The 17,459-nt window shown below is 39.5% G+C and overlaps 2 protein-coding genes across 2 annotated transcripts in view; one reads left to right on the top strand and one right to left on the bottom strand.

Annotated features, from left to right (window-relative positions):
• The window catches only part of MTNR1B (melatonin receptor 1B), a 142,412-nt gene extending 127,255 nt beyond the window's left edge, over positions 1-15,157 (top strand). The window contains exon 2 of the mRNA XM_075592529.1: positions 14,289-15,157. Within this exon, the coding sequence (XP_075448644.1) occupies positions 14,289-15,157 (869 nt within the window). The remainder of the gene's footprint in view (positions 1-14,288) is intronic.
• LOC142490350 (uncharacterized) lies at positions 6,872-9,972 on the bottom strand. The gene is made up of 3 exons (XM_075592528.1): positions 9,774-9,972; positions 8,305-8,382; positions 6,872-7,941 (listed from the first exon to the last, which is right to left on the bottom strand). The coding sequence occupies exons 2-3, from the start codon at positions 8,351-8,353 to the stop codon at positions 6,875-6,877; spliced, it is 1,116 nt and encodes a 371-aa protein (XP_075448643.1). The 5' UTR covers positions 8,354-8,382; positions 9,774-9,972; the 3' UTR covers positions 6,872-6,874.
• Positions 15,158-17,459: the final 2,302 nt, after the last annotated feature.

Here is a 17,459-nt window from a genome sequence, read left to right as displayed (position 1 = left end):
CGTAGCATTACAAGCACTTCAACCTAACTTATACACACATGTACAGTAATTCATCATTGGGACACCTTGTAAACTCATTCTATACCAACTATCCTCCTTACACAAATGCATGCATATGCACACGACTATTCATTGTTGCCAACATGTCACAATAACATGGATAATTACACATGTTACACAAAACTTTTCCCACGTCAATCTCAGCCTTTTTGTCTCATTACATGACTGACTCTTGCGTTCACAAGTGTTACATGCATTGCACATGCAACTATTTATTTGCAAGCAATCTTTGTACAAAGCTTCACGTCACATCATTGCCAAATATCATCATTCCCTGCAGAATACACACAACAAATACTTAGAACAACAAGTGCACACAGCTTGCCACAGAAGTACTTTATTATGTTAATGTAACACCTTGCATTTTACTATGTCACCTGACATCATCACATACCTATTTAAAGGACGCACATTACCTGCTCATTCACAGCTACTCATTTCAAAATGTTGCGAATGTTTAGGAGACGGAGGAACATTCTTTTCTATGACATGCTTGATGATGAAGACAATCATATAGGGCAAGGGAGGGACACACCGAGGGACAGTGACAGTGACGCGGATACGACAGGGACAGGGAGAGGGACAGGCCGAGGGACAGGTAGAGGGACAGGTAGAGGGACAGGAGATCAGAGGAGAAGACAGAGGAGACAACTTGTGCCTCGTCCGCGTCTGTACAGGGAGAGAACCCTGTTAGATGGGATGAGTGAGGAGGAGATTGTAAGTCGCTATCGTTTGAGTTCAGCAGCAATCTTAGCTCTTTATGAGGAGATAAGGGGGGATTTAGATTTTTTCACAGCCAGAGGTCGTGCAGTCCCTGGGCTTGTTAAAATGCTGTGCTCATTACATTATCTTGCTTCCGCGTCATACCAGACAACTGTGGGCATAGTGGGCGGGGTCTCGCAATCTACATTCTCGCGGGCCTTGACCCAGTTTCTCTATGCACTCAATAGACGCGCTAGGAATTATATTCATTTTCCTACAGAGGCGACAGAGTGGCTGGAAGTCAGGACTGGCTTTTATAATATAGCAGGGATACCATCTGTGCTGGGTGCAATCGATTGCACACATGTTGCTTTGATTGCACCTAGTCAGAGTGAGCATGTGTACCGCAATCGGAAGCACTACCATTCACTCAATGTACAGGTGGTATGTGATGCGACGATGAGGATAATGCATGTGGTACCCAAATTCCCTGGTTCCAGTCACGATTCCTCTATCCTGAGGAACTCTTCAGTCTTCCATGCGTTCGAAGAGGGACATTTTGAACCTGGTTGGCTGCTGGGTGAGTACATATTTACATGTTCTAACACAAAACACATGTTGATTTAGGAATGTTGGCATTGTACAATTTGATCACTAATGTCAGCTTATGTGTGCTCCATTCATTATAGGTGACTCAGGATACGGAATTAGGCCGTGGCTCTTGACTCCGGTGCTAAACCCTCAAACTGAAGCAGAGGACAGGTACAATGCAGCCCATATATCTACAAGATCTGTTATAGAGAGGACATTTGGCCTACTCAAGACCAGGTTTAGGTGTCTGGACAGAACTGGTGGGGCTCTTCTATACAAGCCTCAAAAAGTGTCTGATATTATCCTTGCCTGTTGCATTTTGCACAATGTTGCACTCAGGCACAATGTACAGTCAGACCTAGCTGAGGCTTTGGTAGACGAGCATCCCACCCATGTAGCTGCTGAAAATGAACAAACAGCCAGTGGTGGCCAGACACGACAGAATCTCATCAATTCATTTTTTTCTTGTAAGTACAAACTCATATGTTCCTAGTACTACTTTTATAGTTTAATTATGTTATATTAACAATAATGTTTCTTTATATAACCTTCTGTTAGGACACAGATGAATATGGGTTGCACACCTTTCTTTTCTCTGCTGTGTGCACAAAGGGATGTGGCACCGGTATGTTATTGTTGCACAGGTTATATAATCCCTCTTCAATTGTACTTTAGTTGTGTGTATGTGAATACAACTTGGGTAACAAAGCAATAATATTTTAGCATTGTGTTATTCCTTATGCTAAGACAAAACACATATTATGCCCATAATCATTCATGCTTCTAGTATGCTTACATACAATGTTATTGGTGCAGTGTAACATGTACATCCAGATGATGTGTACACCAGGCTGATTTACATTTTGAATGTCATGAAATATACATGGTGTTGTACATTTAACACCAAATACACACTTTGCTGTGTTGTTTACGGTACTGAAGATGGCATGTCAATGTTTGCAATTTATATATTGTTCCTTTGCATTATAGGTATATCTCCAGTATGACTGATCATGGTATGTATATTTGCTGACATCTCTCATAAGATGTGCCTACCTCAATCTTCCTATAATTATTGGAACTAAAAACCCAACATATTGGTTTAAACACAAATGTTACATATATGTACTTTCTGTATCATGTATATGCATTTAGCTACTCTTGAGCTTTCATGTGCATTGTATTACAAAATGATTACTCACATTTCATCACATTTTATGTATGTTTCCTTATAATTTCCATTAATGTAATATAGAGGTGGTTGGAGAAAAGGGGATAACTGTACTTATTTGTTTACTTACGGGAGCACATTCATCACTAGCATAGACACACTTTTTAAGACAACTGTTTGTGTCTCTATCAATTGGTGTAGGATCCATGTATAACACCGACAAATGATAACACCAGCTTTATTATGGTAGCTTATATCATCATATTGACTATACTATGTATTTCTAAACGATTAATAAACACAGTAAACTATACTTAGTTAGGTTAATGAAATATACACAGAAACGTACTTCATAACATGATGGTGATGTCATATTCAGAACATCATGCATTGGAGGGGACCATAACATCTGGCCAGTAACATTATTTGCTACAGTCCCAAACCATTTTATCTACATACCCATGTAACAAGAGATTTTAAAAATAAATGGCTACTTGGTTGTAAGTGTCCTTTACATTGGGAGAAGGAGTGGCTCACTGAGTAAAGACACACACTGGAACTGATAGTTTGAAGCAGGGGAGTCTGGTTCAATTCCCGGTGTGGGCTCCTTGTGACCTTGGCCAAGTCACTTTATCTCCCTGTGCCTCATGCGGCAAAAAAACATTTGTACGTTCCACGGGCCAGGGACCTCAGGCTGAAACATGTGTCTGTAAATCGCTGCGTACAACTAGCAGCCCTATACATGAACATGCTCATATTATTATTATTATTGTTACATAGTTTCGACAGTCATACGTTCCATTACATATTAGAATACACAAATGTGTTAGCAGAGTGGGAATGGTTGTTATATATAAAACACACCATGTCATAAAATGTTAGTAGTCATTAAAGAACACTCAATAAAAATTCATGAGGCACTCTTTTGCAACATCATTATGTTAATTAAGTGCTTATGCAATATAGGCATAAGGGTATCACATTTTTAATTGTTTGTTAATAAGCGCTGCAAGCAATATAAAATTAGTTCCATATGTAGTATAGTAGTCGGTGGCTCCTCCTCACAATCATCTCATATAAAGGTAGACTCTTCTGAAATCATACATTGATCCGATTGTATCTTCCCCGACATCTCTGAAATACAGCAAACACATGATGGTCAAAGATGGCACCTTACTAGATATGCATCCGTGACAACGCGTTACGCAGCTCTATATGATTGTGTAGATACACACGTCAGTCACTTATATGTTAGAAGTAAAACTGTTCATCAGTATGTAATGTTTCTTTAAATTTGTAGCAGGCATAACTATGTATAAGAAGTGAACGTTGCCTGTATACTGAAAGATGTGCGCGCACATCTTTGTGTGCGCACGCACTTCACGCTTGGCTCCACTAACTGTTAGCGCATGCGCAAAACAAAGCGTACGTTGTGCGTTCAATACATGTTGAAAATACCAGTAAACATAACATCTTTATTTCAAATACAATGAAGACGAAACTACATTCGTTCTAAACGAGTACATCTGTATTCTTTTTAAACAGACGTGTTTGAACAGAAAGCACGGCCGATAACACAATGCGCAAATGCAATACGTGTGACGTCATGTTAAGCCAGCGTGAAACGCACGCTAACACTCCTCCCACTCAATTAACATTCGGCTAACGCCCAGGGTACGCCTACAAACACTGAGCCGCACGCATCACACACTGCAGTTACCGTTACTATAACAAAACATGACAGCCAATAGGCTTTGAGGCGCGCACGTCGCTTGGGGGCGGGACTTACATCACTAATCCTTTTTAAGGACGCCTTGGCCCATGACAAGGGTCCCACGTCATACGTGGTGGACCCGGTTTTCAATGTTGTAGATGTTGCATGATAACAAAACAGGTATGTGTTAGAGTAATGGTAAAATGTTGCTAATATGTTTAAAGGGATAGGAAAGTACGTATATTTATTCCGTCAGCAATGTGTACTACTCTTTCAGGTCCTACTATATTGTATTAGGAAACAATTTGTTTGTGATCGCTACATGTTATGCAGTCTGCAATGTTACGCTGTATCCACGCATTGAAAGTGAAAATGGTGGTTACAAAAAAAAAAAAAATTTAAACGCAGAGTCAACGCATAACGATTGTTATATTTACCATTCTTCTAGAATTAACTCTTCGCCTGGCTGCAACTGGTCGCTCCAGAAATGCAAGCCATTTTCATCCACGCTTAACCCAACCGCTGAATCCAGTATGGCACATATCTCCTCCAGGATGCGCTCATAGGAATCGCCACTGCTTTCTTCAAATAATTGGTCGGGAGGTAGGTTCATTTCTTCCGGTTCCCATTCCAATGCAATTTCAGCTGAAAGGCTTGGTACATAATCATAGTACTTTTGTTCTTGTACAATGTGGGTTTCAGGAATGGAGGCTGCAGATATTGCAGCACGTATCGATTCAAACGGATCAGTAGTAGCGGATACATTGCTATTGCCATTAGGAATAAATATGCCTTTCACGACAATATAAGTGCCGTCTTTCAGGATAAATTGTTTTTCCGGGGCAATCTTCCAGAAACCATAGGTGTGTTGTAGCTTATCCTGGTCACGTTCAAAAAAGTCATTACTTGATAAAGTGAATCTTATTGAGGAATTAAAATTCCGTGCATGCTTACGGTCTTGGTAATAAGGATATTTTGCTCGAATGAAATCATCGATTTGGCGTGTGCTTGCTTTCTGTCCGCGACTGTTCAAGATGGCTTCACAGATCATGTACTTATACCCTAAAAGGGGATTAATATTGTTAACGAATTCATCAGCCATGTCTGAGTAGCACAAAAGCTGTGTGCAGGTCTGTGTTATTTGCTCATCAAAATGAATGTGCTGAATGGCTAACAAACTCCTGTTTTTCCTTGTCAAGGTCAACAAAAGTAACTACTTTGACTCCTTATTTCAAACGCCAATTGGATTTGGTTGTCTAATTGGGTTAACAGTTGTGGTTCGTGATATGGGACTGTGGGAGAAACATTTCTCCTTCTTTTATCTCGTTTGTGAAAAACATCCCTAGACTGTGAATGCGTTCACATAGTGTTTTTTTGAAAACTAACAAAGGCCAGTGTGTGAAAATATTTCTTAGCCAGGCATATCAGTAAAAACACACCTGCAAAAAGAAATGTTTTTTCCCCGCTTACATTTCTGTGTGTATGTGAAAGTCTGGTTAACTCCCTGTCTGCATGAGTTTAAATACGTGTGTATATATATATATATATATATATATATATATATATATATATATATATATATATATATATATATATAAATATATCTCTTATAAAAATATATATATATTTATATATAATAATTTTTTTTTTTTTATATTGCAGGAGTACACACAACATTGATGGCATTAAGTATACCTTGTATGAAACCTATTTAAATGGTGAGAAACATGATTGAATTAAGTAATAAACATTTGTTTAAGCACAATACTGTTAGAGTCTCATACTTAGGATATTTCTCAAACATTAGGCCTGTATTATTAAAATAGTGTGCTTTCACAAGGAAGCATGAAGTGTATTAGTTTGTGTATACCAGTTTATATAGTACTATATATATATATATATATATATATATATATATATATATATATATATATACACACACATATATACATATATATATATATATACACATATATATATATATATACACATATATACATATATATATATACACATATATACATATATATATATACACATATATACATATATATATATACACATATATACATATATATATATATATATATATATATATACACACACTCACACTCACACTCACTCAGTGTGTGTGTGTGTGTGTGTGTGTGTGTGTGTATATATATTATTATACATTCTGAGATGTTATAGAAACGAACACACAACTGATTAAAGGACAAAATTACAATGGCCAAGCAAGGCAAAGGTAAGTAATAATTTACACATAATCCTGCTGTACACGTACAAGAAAGATGTTTGCACTTACTTAGGTGTTTTAATAATTGCATGTGACTAATATGCATATGCAATTCTTACATCAATTAACACACCCAAATGCAATGTTTTGCTGCAAAGTCAATGGCAGCTTCTCTAAACTTAGCAACTGGCTCCTGGTGGACCATTACTGAACAGACGATTACAACATAAATATTTATAACACAATTAATTATGAGTGTTAACATTTCCAAACCTTCACGTGTACAAGAACATAGTTGAAAGTTTGGAAACAACACAGTCTTCAGCATACATACAATAGTAATTAGATAATCTGAAGTCAACAAAACAAGGCCAAACACATATTTTCTGAATTATAACATTTATTTTTTTTGTTCCTTTTGCGAGCGAGTAACAGGCCTGCTTGTTGTCTCTTGAATTTTCCTTTTTCTTTTGCCACCAACTTTAGGCACAACAGAGCCACTTTGAGTGGCCTCTGGCACTTCACGGGCAGGGCTTGTGGCCAGTGACTGTTCACCTACAGGGCTTGTGGCCAGTGACTCACCTACAGGGCTTGTGGCCAGTGACTCACCTACAGGGCTTGTGGGCAGTGATTCACCTACAGGGCTTGTGGCCAGTGACTCACCTACATGGCTTGTGGCCAGTGACTCACCTACAGGGCTTGTGGGCAGTGATTCACCTACAGGGCTTTTGGGCAGCGACTCACCTACAGGGCTTTTGGGTAGTGACTGTTCACGGACAGGGCTTGTGCCCAGTGACACATGTGAGCAAGTTGGTAGACACTGCACAAGTGATGGTTGGTCTGTTTCATGTGTGTCTTTTGTTGTTTTTGACCAAAAACTGGTCAGTAGTAACTGCTTGTATTTTGTTTTTGTGGGCTCCTTTGTAGGTGTCAGCTGCTGATTTTGTACAGATGGCAGTGGTAGTATGTCGTCAGGAACCTGCACAGCAATGTCTGCTACTTGACCGGTAACATTTGGGCCTGGTGAATGAATATCAGATGAATGTGGTGAAAACTGACCTGCATGAACAGATCCTGGCTGGGAGGTGTTGAATTGTGGTACATTAGTCATTCTCCAGTAATTAGCTTGTGTTTGCTGAACAACTAATGCTTCGAATGAGGTGTTGATTTTTTGCAACTGTTTAGGCACTTCAATGAAGACTCTGTGGAGATGTGCCAATTGTGATACTGTTTCTTCCTGCAGTCCAATCATCCTTTCCAGCACTGTCATCATGTCTGAATGGCGACGATTTTCTGCGTCCACTATTTTTCCCTCTGAAGCTACAATTGCATCGTATGTGGAAGTTGATGGACGATTTGGCGGTACAACAGTTTCTATTGGCACCTCTTCATGGTCACATGATTGTATTTCAGTCTCTTCTGTGGCGTCATCCTCATCATACTCATCATCCTCATCACCATGATGTTCTAAAAAGAAATGTACACATTATTAAATGGCATGTTAATGTATGCTGTGTTACTATGTAATTGTACTGTGTCCTAAGTAACACCTAACATGTTAGCATACGTTTTATAACCTCATTAAAAACTACCTTGACTTACGAATAATGTTTGGACTCAGTATGAAATATGAATGAATGAAAAGTTGCTCTAAACTCAGAAGTCCTACATGATAATTAACATCACTAACACAATACATGTTGCCTTACACTTCATTTTCACTGACACTAAGTAATCCTATTTAAAGAAGATGTGCAAAACAAATAATGCACATGACAACATAACATATAGAAGAGCACATATTATATGGCCAGCAAATGATACACTCACCTTCTAGTAGTGTTGAGCTGGCTGACCCAGGTGAAGACACTTGTTCCATCTCAGGTGACACATGTCCTCCAGGGGCAACTATATATAACAATAACATAAGTTTTACATTTACATGTGTAAATATTGAACAAACACTTATTGTATGTTCTGTATTTATGATTAACTAACAACATCAGTTCCTTAACCGAAAATGTGTGTGTGAAAGTGAACATAAATAGTTGTAATAACAATGTACATGCCTGTGTACTTAGAAGTTTTGAGTTCCCTAACATACAACATACTATGTTTCTGCAGTAATGCGTGAGGATAAATAGATTAAATGAGTACATAAAAATCATATGTTGTGTAGTGATATCAGTATCATAATGTACATAACCATTGTGAATGGTCATCTCATGATAGTTATCATGAAGGTGGTCATATTGCAAAAAGTGTTATTTTTGGTAGAGGATATGTGTGGTACATTAATCGAAGATGTGGCACACCTGAATGTGGCTGTGACTCAACAAGACAACACATGCAGTGTGTGATAATGTGTCTTTCATAGTAGTTCAACTATAGATATGAGTGAACTAATGTGTGACGTACGCTTTGATAAGTAATGAGTTGTTGGGGCATTTAGTAGCTAGAGTTAAGCTTTCCAATGAGTGTGATTAACTTCAGTTGTGCTATTCAGGTTGTAAGAAAGGTATTCCCTTCCCCAAAAAGCCTAATCAGCCACACCTTTCAATGACTTGAAACAGGTGCAAATGGTGTGAACTAAGTTGACCGTGAAATGAGGCTGTAATTAGTGTGTGTGCTGAACCCCACCCCCTCTGTTGAAGTGTATGCTGTGATGAGATATTAATTGCAGCTGCTTTAACACAATGGTAGATGAGCTAAGTAGTCATCTGCAGTGTTTAAGTTATGAAAACAATGACATAACATATGATACGTGTGCCTCATTATGCTGTCTGTATATGACATAAAGCAAAAATGGACCTTTTCTTAAGCAACTATAGATGTGTTAGTGCCAGTGATGTTTGTAGGCCGTTACATGCAATTTCTTTGATGCATGCTTAAAATAGGCAGTAATGTCATGTTTGTCGGAGTAAAATCAATAAAATACACAATAATATGATACATATTTCTGTTCTGTACCTGTAGCTACTAATAATTTCTCATGAACATGTGTTACACGTGTACTACCCTGTTGTTCCCCATCTTCGCCCACCATCAATTGCTTCCACTGCAGCTATGCATTTTGGGAATTCACATGTAAATGAGCACGCAATGGCACGTGCTATATTAGTTACTGCTTTTAGTAGGACTACTACATATATGTCTATTTTGAGATATATATATACAGAATCAGACATATACATATATAGATGCAGGTATGCTTATATTGTGAAGACAGTATAAAAAGCAGTGTAACTATGCAAAATAACTGTAAGCAACGACACGCCTAGTACAGTAATATTTATCACCTGCTGGAAATTGTGACGGATAAATTCCAATGTCACGGTCACCAGCCAAGCCTTCCACGACGACGGTAAGTAATTTTGGCCGAAGCAGCTCCTCCAATGGAGTCAATATGAGACGTTGTGGTGTGGGCCCACCTCCAGTGCCAGTAGCATGCACGCGTTGGTCTTGTATTTTCTTTTTCAATTTGGACCTAATATCATCAAATCTTTTCCGACAATGATACTTGTCCCTGACACGATTCCCACAGGCATTGACACCAATGACTATTGTGTCCCACATTTCTTTTTTGCTTGCTGCACTTGTCCGCCCTTGAAAAACATATAAAAGATATGAGGTAAATGAATAATAATATAAGCACCAGTTTCCTACACTGCTAGCTGTTCCAAGTGATAGCAAACATGCTGTTTTATGTGTAATATGTGCAGCACATGAGCATTCACTACTAAACCTATACATGTAAGCAAGCTTGCATTCATATTGTATGCAGTTATGGCAAATTGACCGCCTGTGTTTATTTGTCCTTGTAAGGCATGATAAAAAGCTGTGTTTCCACACTAATGAACATAGAAAGATATTGTGTACCCATATTTGCATATGAACAAAACTCAGATGACCTAGGATCACATGTATTTGAATAATAAATGTAAAGTTACACTTACCTACTAAATGTCCATATATACTGTCATAGTGCTCCAGAATGCCAGTGACAAGAGCCCTATTTTCCTGGTCATTGAAGCGAGGATTACGTGGCTTCTCCACACGTTTTTTCCGAGCAGGTTTAGGGTCAGAGCTTGGCTGGTGCTGACTGGACTCTCCTTCTTCCAATGGAAGAGCCTCCAAAAGCTGGCCACCAGCAAGCACGCCACCACCATCCACCCCATCAGCAACTGCGCCACCAGCAGCACTCCCAGCACCAGCACTCCCACTCCTAGCACCAGCACTCCCACTCCTAGCACCAGCACTCCCACTCCTAGCACCAGCACTCACACTCCTAGCACCAGCACTCACACTCCTAGCACCAGCACTCACACTCCTAGCACCAGCACTCCCACTCCCAGCAACAGCACTCCCACTCCCAGCAACAGCACTCCCACTCCCAGCAACAGCACTCCCACTCCCAGCAACAGCACTCCCACTCCCAGCAACAGCACTCCCATTCCCAGCAACAGCACTCCCATTCCCAGCAACAGCACTCCCATTCCCAGCAACAGCACTCCCACTCCCAGCAACAGCACTCCCACTCCCAGCAACACCACTCGGTGCACCAGCAACATCACTCCCCTGAACAGTACGTTCACTCCGACGCGTACTCCCACGAGTAGCACTCCCACTCCCACCAGCATCACTCTTCCCACGCTTTGCGGGCATACTTCCAGCACTCACAAAAAACAGACAAGAAATGTACAGGCAATCACACGACCCACTTCCACATATAAAACAAGACAAAGATGTAAACAAAACAACAATGGACAAAGCTCACCCAATACACAACAAGTCTCTCAGTCAATATGCAAATGTTCAATCGTCCAGCTCTGTGCGTCTCTCTCTCTCTCTCACTCCCAACAACACAGAGAATGATTAGCAGTACACGTTGCCTTTAAATATGGCGCGCAATCAAAAACATGCTTGTTTCGCCTGATTCAGCAAGATTTGTGATTGTGCAACCTAACAGCACCCCGCCACGCACGCCGATACACCTGTGTGTGATCGGCTCATCATCGTGAGAGTGGGCGGATTTGTTTTCGGGTTGATTTTGAATGTATTCGGCACTTACTGCATACGGAGAGGGAAAAACGCCAATAACATGACTAATCGATAAGCTTGCCGATTTCACATAATCGTCGCTTACTGCATGAGGCCCTTAGGGAGGATTTGATTTGGCATCCAATTTTCAAGTCTCAAAAAGTCAGATTGAAGTATGTGTACAAGGTCGGAGAGGCTAGGGCTGTGTGCATATAAGATTGTGTCATCTGCATACATGTGTATTGAAGCTGCCTTAAAAGCTATGGGAAGATCATTGATGAACACTGAGAAGAGTAGGGGCCCCAGAACAGAGCCTTGCAGGACACCACAGGTGATATCCAAGGGGCTGGAGTTAGAGCCTGAGATGGACACATTTTGGGATCTACCTGATAGGTAGGAATGAAACAGTTTAAAGCATGTTTCCCTATTCCAGAGCAGTGGAGTTTGCTAAGCAAGATAACATGATCAACAGTATCAAAAGCCTTTGCAAAATCTAGGAATATTGCACCAGTAAGTTTTCCCCATTCCATTCCACACTGGATTTTATTGCAAATTTTTAGCAGGTTAGTTACGGTGGAGTGTTTGGGGTGAAAAGCCAGATTGGAATTAGCTAGGGAAATTTGTCTTTGTATAGTAATTGCTTAATTGGGAGTGGACACATTTTTCCATGACTTTGGATAGAATTGGGAGAAGAGAGATTGGCCTGTAGTTTGAGACATTGTTTTTGTCCCCACTTTTGAAGATTGGGACAACTCTGGCAGCTTTCCAGGTCTTAGGGATATGGCCTGCAGACAGGATAGAGTTGACTATGGAAGCAATTGGTTTGGCAATGGCTGGGGCACCAAGTCTTAGGAACTTAGATTGTAGTTAGTCAGGTCCACATTGGCTGCTTAGTTTTAGTTTGAGGAGCGCTTGTGTAATCTCCTCTTCAGATACTGGGCTAAATTGAAAATTGTGAGCAGTGTTGGGAGAGGGTGGGGCTATAGGGGTACTCTCAGAATGAGGTTCATGTTTGTGGTGTGGGTTGTGTTTCACTAATAAGTTAGTAGCACACCCCACAAAGTAGTCATTGAATGCATTTGCAATGTCAGTGGGATTTGTCAGAGTAATATCCTCGTTAGTGAAATTTCTTGGTTGTTGGTGGCTAGAAGGCTGGAATATATTGTTGATAACTTTCCAGATGTTAGCTGGGTTTGATGTATTCTGGAGGAGATTGTCAGAGTAATATTGTGCTTTTGCATGCCTTGTTTGCCTTGTGCACATATTCCACAGGCATCTGTAGTGATTAAGATCCTTGGCTGTGCCAATAACTTCGTAACATTTCCACAAATTATCCTTGAAATGTATAGAAATATATAGAAGCCAATGCCAATCAGATCTCCACAGTTGCTCATGGTTGTCTCGGTGTTTAGAGACCAATGGTATGGTGAACTGTGTGGATCTGTGGCAGTCATCCCTTGTCACTGGAATATCCAGGAGGGGATCAAGGCAGAATCCAGTCCCCAGTATTCCCAGTTTTGGGCAGTTATTGCTCTTTTTTTGCATGGAGTCGTTCCCTGTTGGATCTGGACAAATGAGCTTTAGTTTATTAACCTCTGTGTTCTGCCTGCTGTTTTGTGATTTCAAGTAGTTTGTTAACTCCTTAAAGGCCATATGTACTAAGTGGTGCAATGTCATAAGACATCTTCCAGCACCAGAAGACATCATACGACCGTGCATTCACTTCAATGCTCAGTAAAATGTCTTATGGCACCAGAAGGTATCTTACAGTATGACATAGCACCGCTTAATAAATATGGCCCTATGTAAGCGCCTACTAAGTTTACCTGCCAATTATGGAACACAGCATTTCTACGTAACACTGAAGAATCAATTTATAAAAAATAGCTATTTCCCTAAATTACTTTCTCTCTTTCAAATGTTACCCCTGCTGTTATGTAAGAAAGATAAACTGTAGCAATGTTAAATAAATCTTTTTACTGATTTTATATAGAGAAAAAGAAGCCTAGAATTGGTATTAATAAACTCTGTCTGGGAAGAGAGAAAGGATGAATATATAAACATTTGGAATAGTAGGTACTCGATAGATTAGATTTTAAGACTTCTATACGAATAATAAAATAGAGGGGAGAATGTCTTCTCTATTATCGCTGGCATTTGTACTACATATCAAAGATGCATTGATCGAAGAAGAAATAAAATCGAACACTCTGTTATGGTGCCCTATTCTAACTTAGAGAAAGTTACGCCAAAAATGTCAACTGAATTATGAACTTACGCATTAACTACCTTTGGTAAACAACCCCAGCGTTCCTGCTAGTTACTGGGAATTCTACTTGAAAATATTTTATTTATTTATCAAATGTTTTACAAGGAAGTAATACATTGAGGGTTACCTCTCGTTTTCAAGTATGTCATGGGCAAAATATGGACTTGTCTAGGAGTTAACAAAGTTCTGCAGCTCCTAGACAAAGACAACCAGACAATAAGTCAATTCTCCTTTCCTCCAGGAAAAGTTTAGGAGGATTTATAATCACTTCTATGCTTGCAATCAAATCCACTATTGTAAAGAGCATCTGATTAATACTGGTCCAAAAATGTGGTAAATAAATCTTGAGTGTAAAGGTATGCTAAAGCTTAGCACATTTTTGTGGATCTGGACATAGTGTACAGTATGTGAAATATGTTTATGATCATGTGGCTTGTATGGTTTAATAGGAGAGAAATGTACTGTACAAATTCAAACTAACCAAATATCTTCTCTTTTCTTGCAGGTAATGCCTTCGTAGTGAGCTTGGCTTTTGCAGACCTTGTCGTGGCCTTGTATCCTTATCCATTAGTGCTTATGGCTATTTTCAAAAATGGATGGGCCCTAAGTGAAATACATTGCAAAGTGAGCGGTTTTGTCATGGGCCTGAGCGTCATAGGTTCTATCTTTAACATCACTGGGATTGCTATCAACAGATATTGCTACATCTGTCACAGTTTTGTCTACGAGAAGCTCTACAGTACTTGGAATACAATGGTTTACGTTGGCCTAATTTGGGTTCTTACTATTTTGGCAACGGTTCCAAACTTTTTTGTTGGTTCATTAGAATATGATCCCCGGATCTATTCGTGTACTTTTGTTCAAACTGCAAGCTCCTCTTACACCATCGCTGTGGTCATCATTCATTTCATAGTACCAATCACTGTGGTGACTTTTTGCTACCTTCGCATATGGATTTTGGTGATTCAAGTAAGAAGAAAGGTTAAATCCGAAAGCAAACCGAGAATGAAACAAAGTGATTTCCGAAACTTTCTTACAATGTTTGTTGTGTTTGTAATTTTTGCTTTGTGTTGGGCTCCACTTAACCTCATTGGTTTAGCTGTAGCTATCAACCCCTCAAAAGTCGCCCCCAAAATTCCTGAGTGGCTTTTTGTGCTTAGCTACTTCATGGCCTATTTCAACAGTTGCCTTAACGCAGTCATATATGGACTTCTTAATCAAAATTTTCGAAAAGAATATAAACAAATCCTGATTTCACTGTTGATACCACGACTTTTCTATCAGGAAACCTCTAAGAGTGGAAATGAATGCCAAAAGAGCAAGCCTTCTCCTGCTTTAAATAACAACGAGCACATTAAAACTGACACCATTTAAATTTACTGTGAAGAAAGCAACAGACATTCAATATACAAGTGAAATATCCACTTAACTTGGATTGCATTTGCTCATTGTACTTTGAAATGCCATATATTGTATTTCCTAAAACCACAAAGCTCATTTCTGTGTGGTGCTTATAATGACATAATATGTTGGGGTCATTGTTAATAAATAAAATAATGTTTATGTTCAGAGCCGGTTCAACCATTAGGCCAACGAGGCGGCAGCCTAGTGCGGCAGAAGGCAGTTTCCTCCATCTGGATTTGTTGCTGCTGAGTAATGCAGCCAATCAGGAGGAGGTGTAAGGAGCCTGGGGCTGGGGCTAAGCCTGGAGCAGAGAGCAGTGAGGCTGTGTGTCTCTTTCCTGTGTATCCTGTTCTGTGTATCTGTGTGTTCTGCTCTGTTGTTTGTGTGTTCCTACTCTGTTCTGTTGTGTGTGTGTGTCCTGCTCTATTGCGTGTTCTGCTCTGTTCTGATGTGTATGTGTGTCCTGCTCTGTTCTGTGTTGCGTGTTTGTTTTCTGTTCCTACCCTGTGTGTATTTGTTCTGTTTTGTATGTGTGTCAGGGGGAGAGAGAATGACAGAGAGAGAGGGGGGGTGAGAATGAGAAAGAGTAGGGCAGGGAGACAATGACAGAGAGGGGGGGGAGAGAATGACAGAGAGAGAGAGAGGGGGAGAGAGAATAACAGAGAGAGGGGGGGGAGTAACACAGAAAAAGGGGACAGAATGAAGGGGGCAGAGAGAGAATGACAGAGAGAGGGGAAAGTGTGTATAAATGAATCTATTATGTATAACATTTAAAAATTTCAGTTAAATATTAAAAAAAAAGAATCTGAAAGTTAATATTGTGTGTGTTGTTGGGTTTTGAGCAAGCTGAAAGTTTGCCATGGGCGCCAAATACCCTTGCACCGGCCCTGTATATGTTTTTAATTCAGAAAATAGGAAAGTACCATACTGTACCTCACTCTACTGTACATATTTTTTTAGACAAAATGCACACAAATGACTCAAGATCTTGATGTTTGAACTTTAAATATTATACTAAAAACAATTAAATGTTTTAAACATGTACTAATGTTACGTTTGTTTCTGTTCTATCTGTATTGTTACAATGGAGTAAGGTTAACATATGGCTCCAGGTAATTGAGGGGGCGTTACTAAAGTTTTTTTTCCCCCATTCTATTAATTTCAGAAAATAATAGATTGTGATTTATAAATATGCACAGGAAATAACGGTGACATATATATTTATTATAGTGTATGCAGCGCTTTGATAAAGAGAATACAAAACAGGGAATTACAATACAAAAATCGCAATAAAAATAATCAGACAATAGGAAAGCAAATTTCCTATTGAATATCAGCAGAGAAACTTCCAACTTTGTAACAGGAGAGATAGGGGCCTATTCTTGTCGCTCCAAAGTGTGTCAATCTGCTTCTAAAGACGAGCCCTTTCTGATCAAATTGGCTTTTTAAGATGCAGTTTCACTCTAGCTCTGCTAATTGGATTAGTTTGTCAAAAATTCCTCTAACTCACATTTTGAACGACAAATGCAATTCTCGTTTCTCCATTACGCAAACCGCTTCTAAAAACGCAGATTTTTTCACGCCACCTAAAGGGTATTGCAAGTTACATCCAGATCCTTAAATTTGGGGTTTTCTCTCTCAGCCGAACCCATACTGTATGTCAGACTGGGGATGGAGTTACCACCACTTCAGATCATTCTGCTTCAAAAGCAAATACAGGTGTTTTGTCTGTTAAATCGTGTGGTTTGTCACTTTTTATAGACGGTTAAGAAGAAGGGTTTGGCAATAGAGATTCGGGATTTTTTCTCCAATTTCATTGCACGACTTCTGAATATGTTTGGCAATGACAACTTTGGAGCTTCTAGAATAGGCCCCATAGAGTCTAGTGTCGAAGAGGATGTTTGGCTAAAAGCAGTGAAGAGGCAAAACGGACAGAAGGAATAGGATAGCATGGATAGCATCCACCTCGTCTTTGAAGAGGTCAGCAAAGACTTGAGAAGAAGTGAAGGAAGCAAGGGATGTACTGTATGAGGAAAAGTTCAGAGGAAGGAGTCAAATAAATTGAAAGACGGTGTGGATTGGATTTATAAGTTAATGATATGAGGCTTATGTCATAAAGTGTAAGAAGGGGATAGAGAATCCAGAAAACACACAACTTTTAGTAAAGACAAGGGGGTGAACTGTATCAAGGCAAAGGTAGGGCAATTTTATGGGAAAAATAACACATGTTTTAAAGAAAAAAGTGGCATTAAAATTAATATAATGTTTTCTT

The sequence above is a fragment of the Ascaphus truei genome, chromosome 3 (genome assembly GCF_040206685.1).
Source record: "Ascaphus truei isolate aAscTru1 chromosome 3, aAscTru1.hap1, whole genome shotgun sequence".
Taxonomy (NCBI): domain Eukaryota; kingdom Metazoa; phylum Chordata; class Amphibia; order Anura; family Ascaphidae; genus Ascaphus; species Ascaphus truei.
This window is presented reverse-complemented; position numbering and strand designations above follow the sequence as displayed.

Bases quoted from the DNA above. Each gene is read 5' to 3' on its own strand.
- LOC142490350 (XM_075592528.1), bottom strand. From the start codon at position 8,353: ATGGAACAAGTGTCTTCACCTGGGTCAGCCAGCTCAACACTACTAGAA. The intron at 7,942-8,304 runs GTGAGTGTATCA...ATTTCTTTTTAG, and splicing joins CAGCTCAACACTACTAGAAG to AACATCATGGTGATGAGGAT.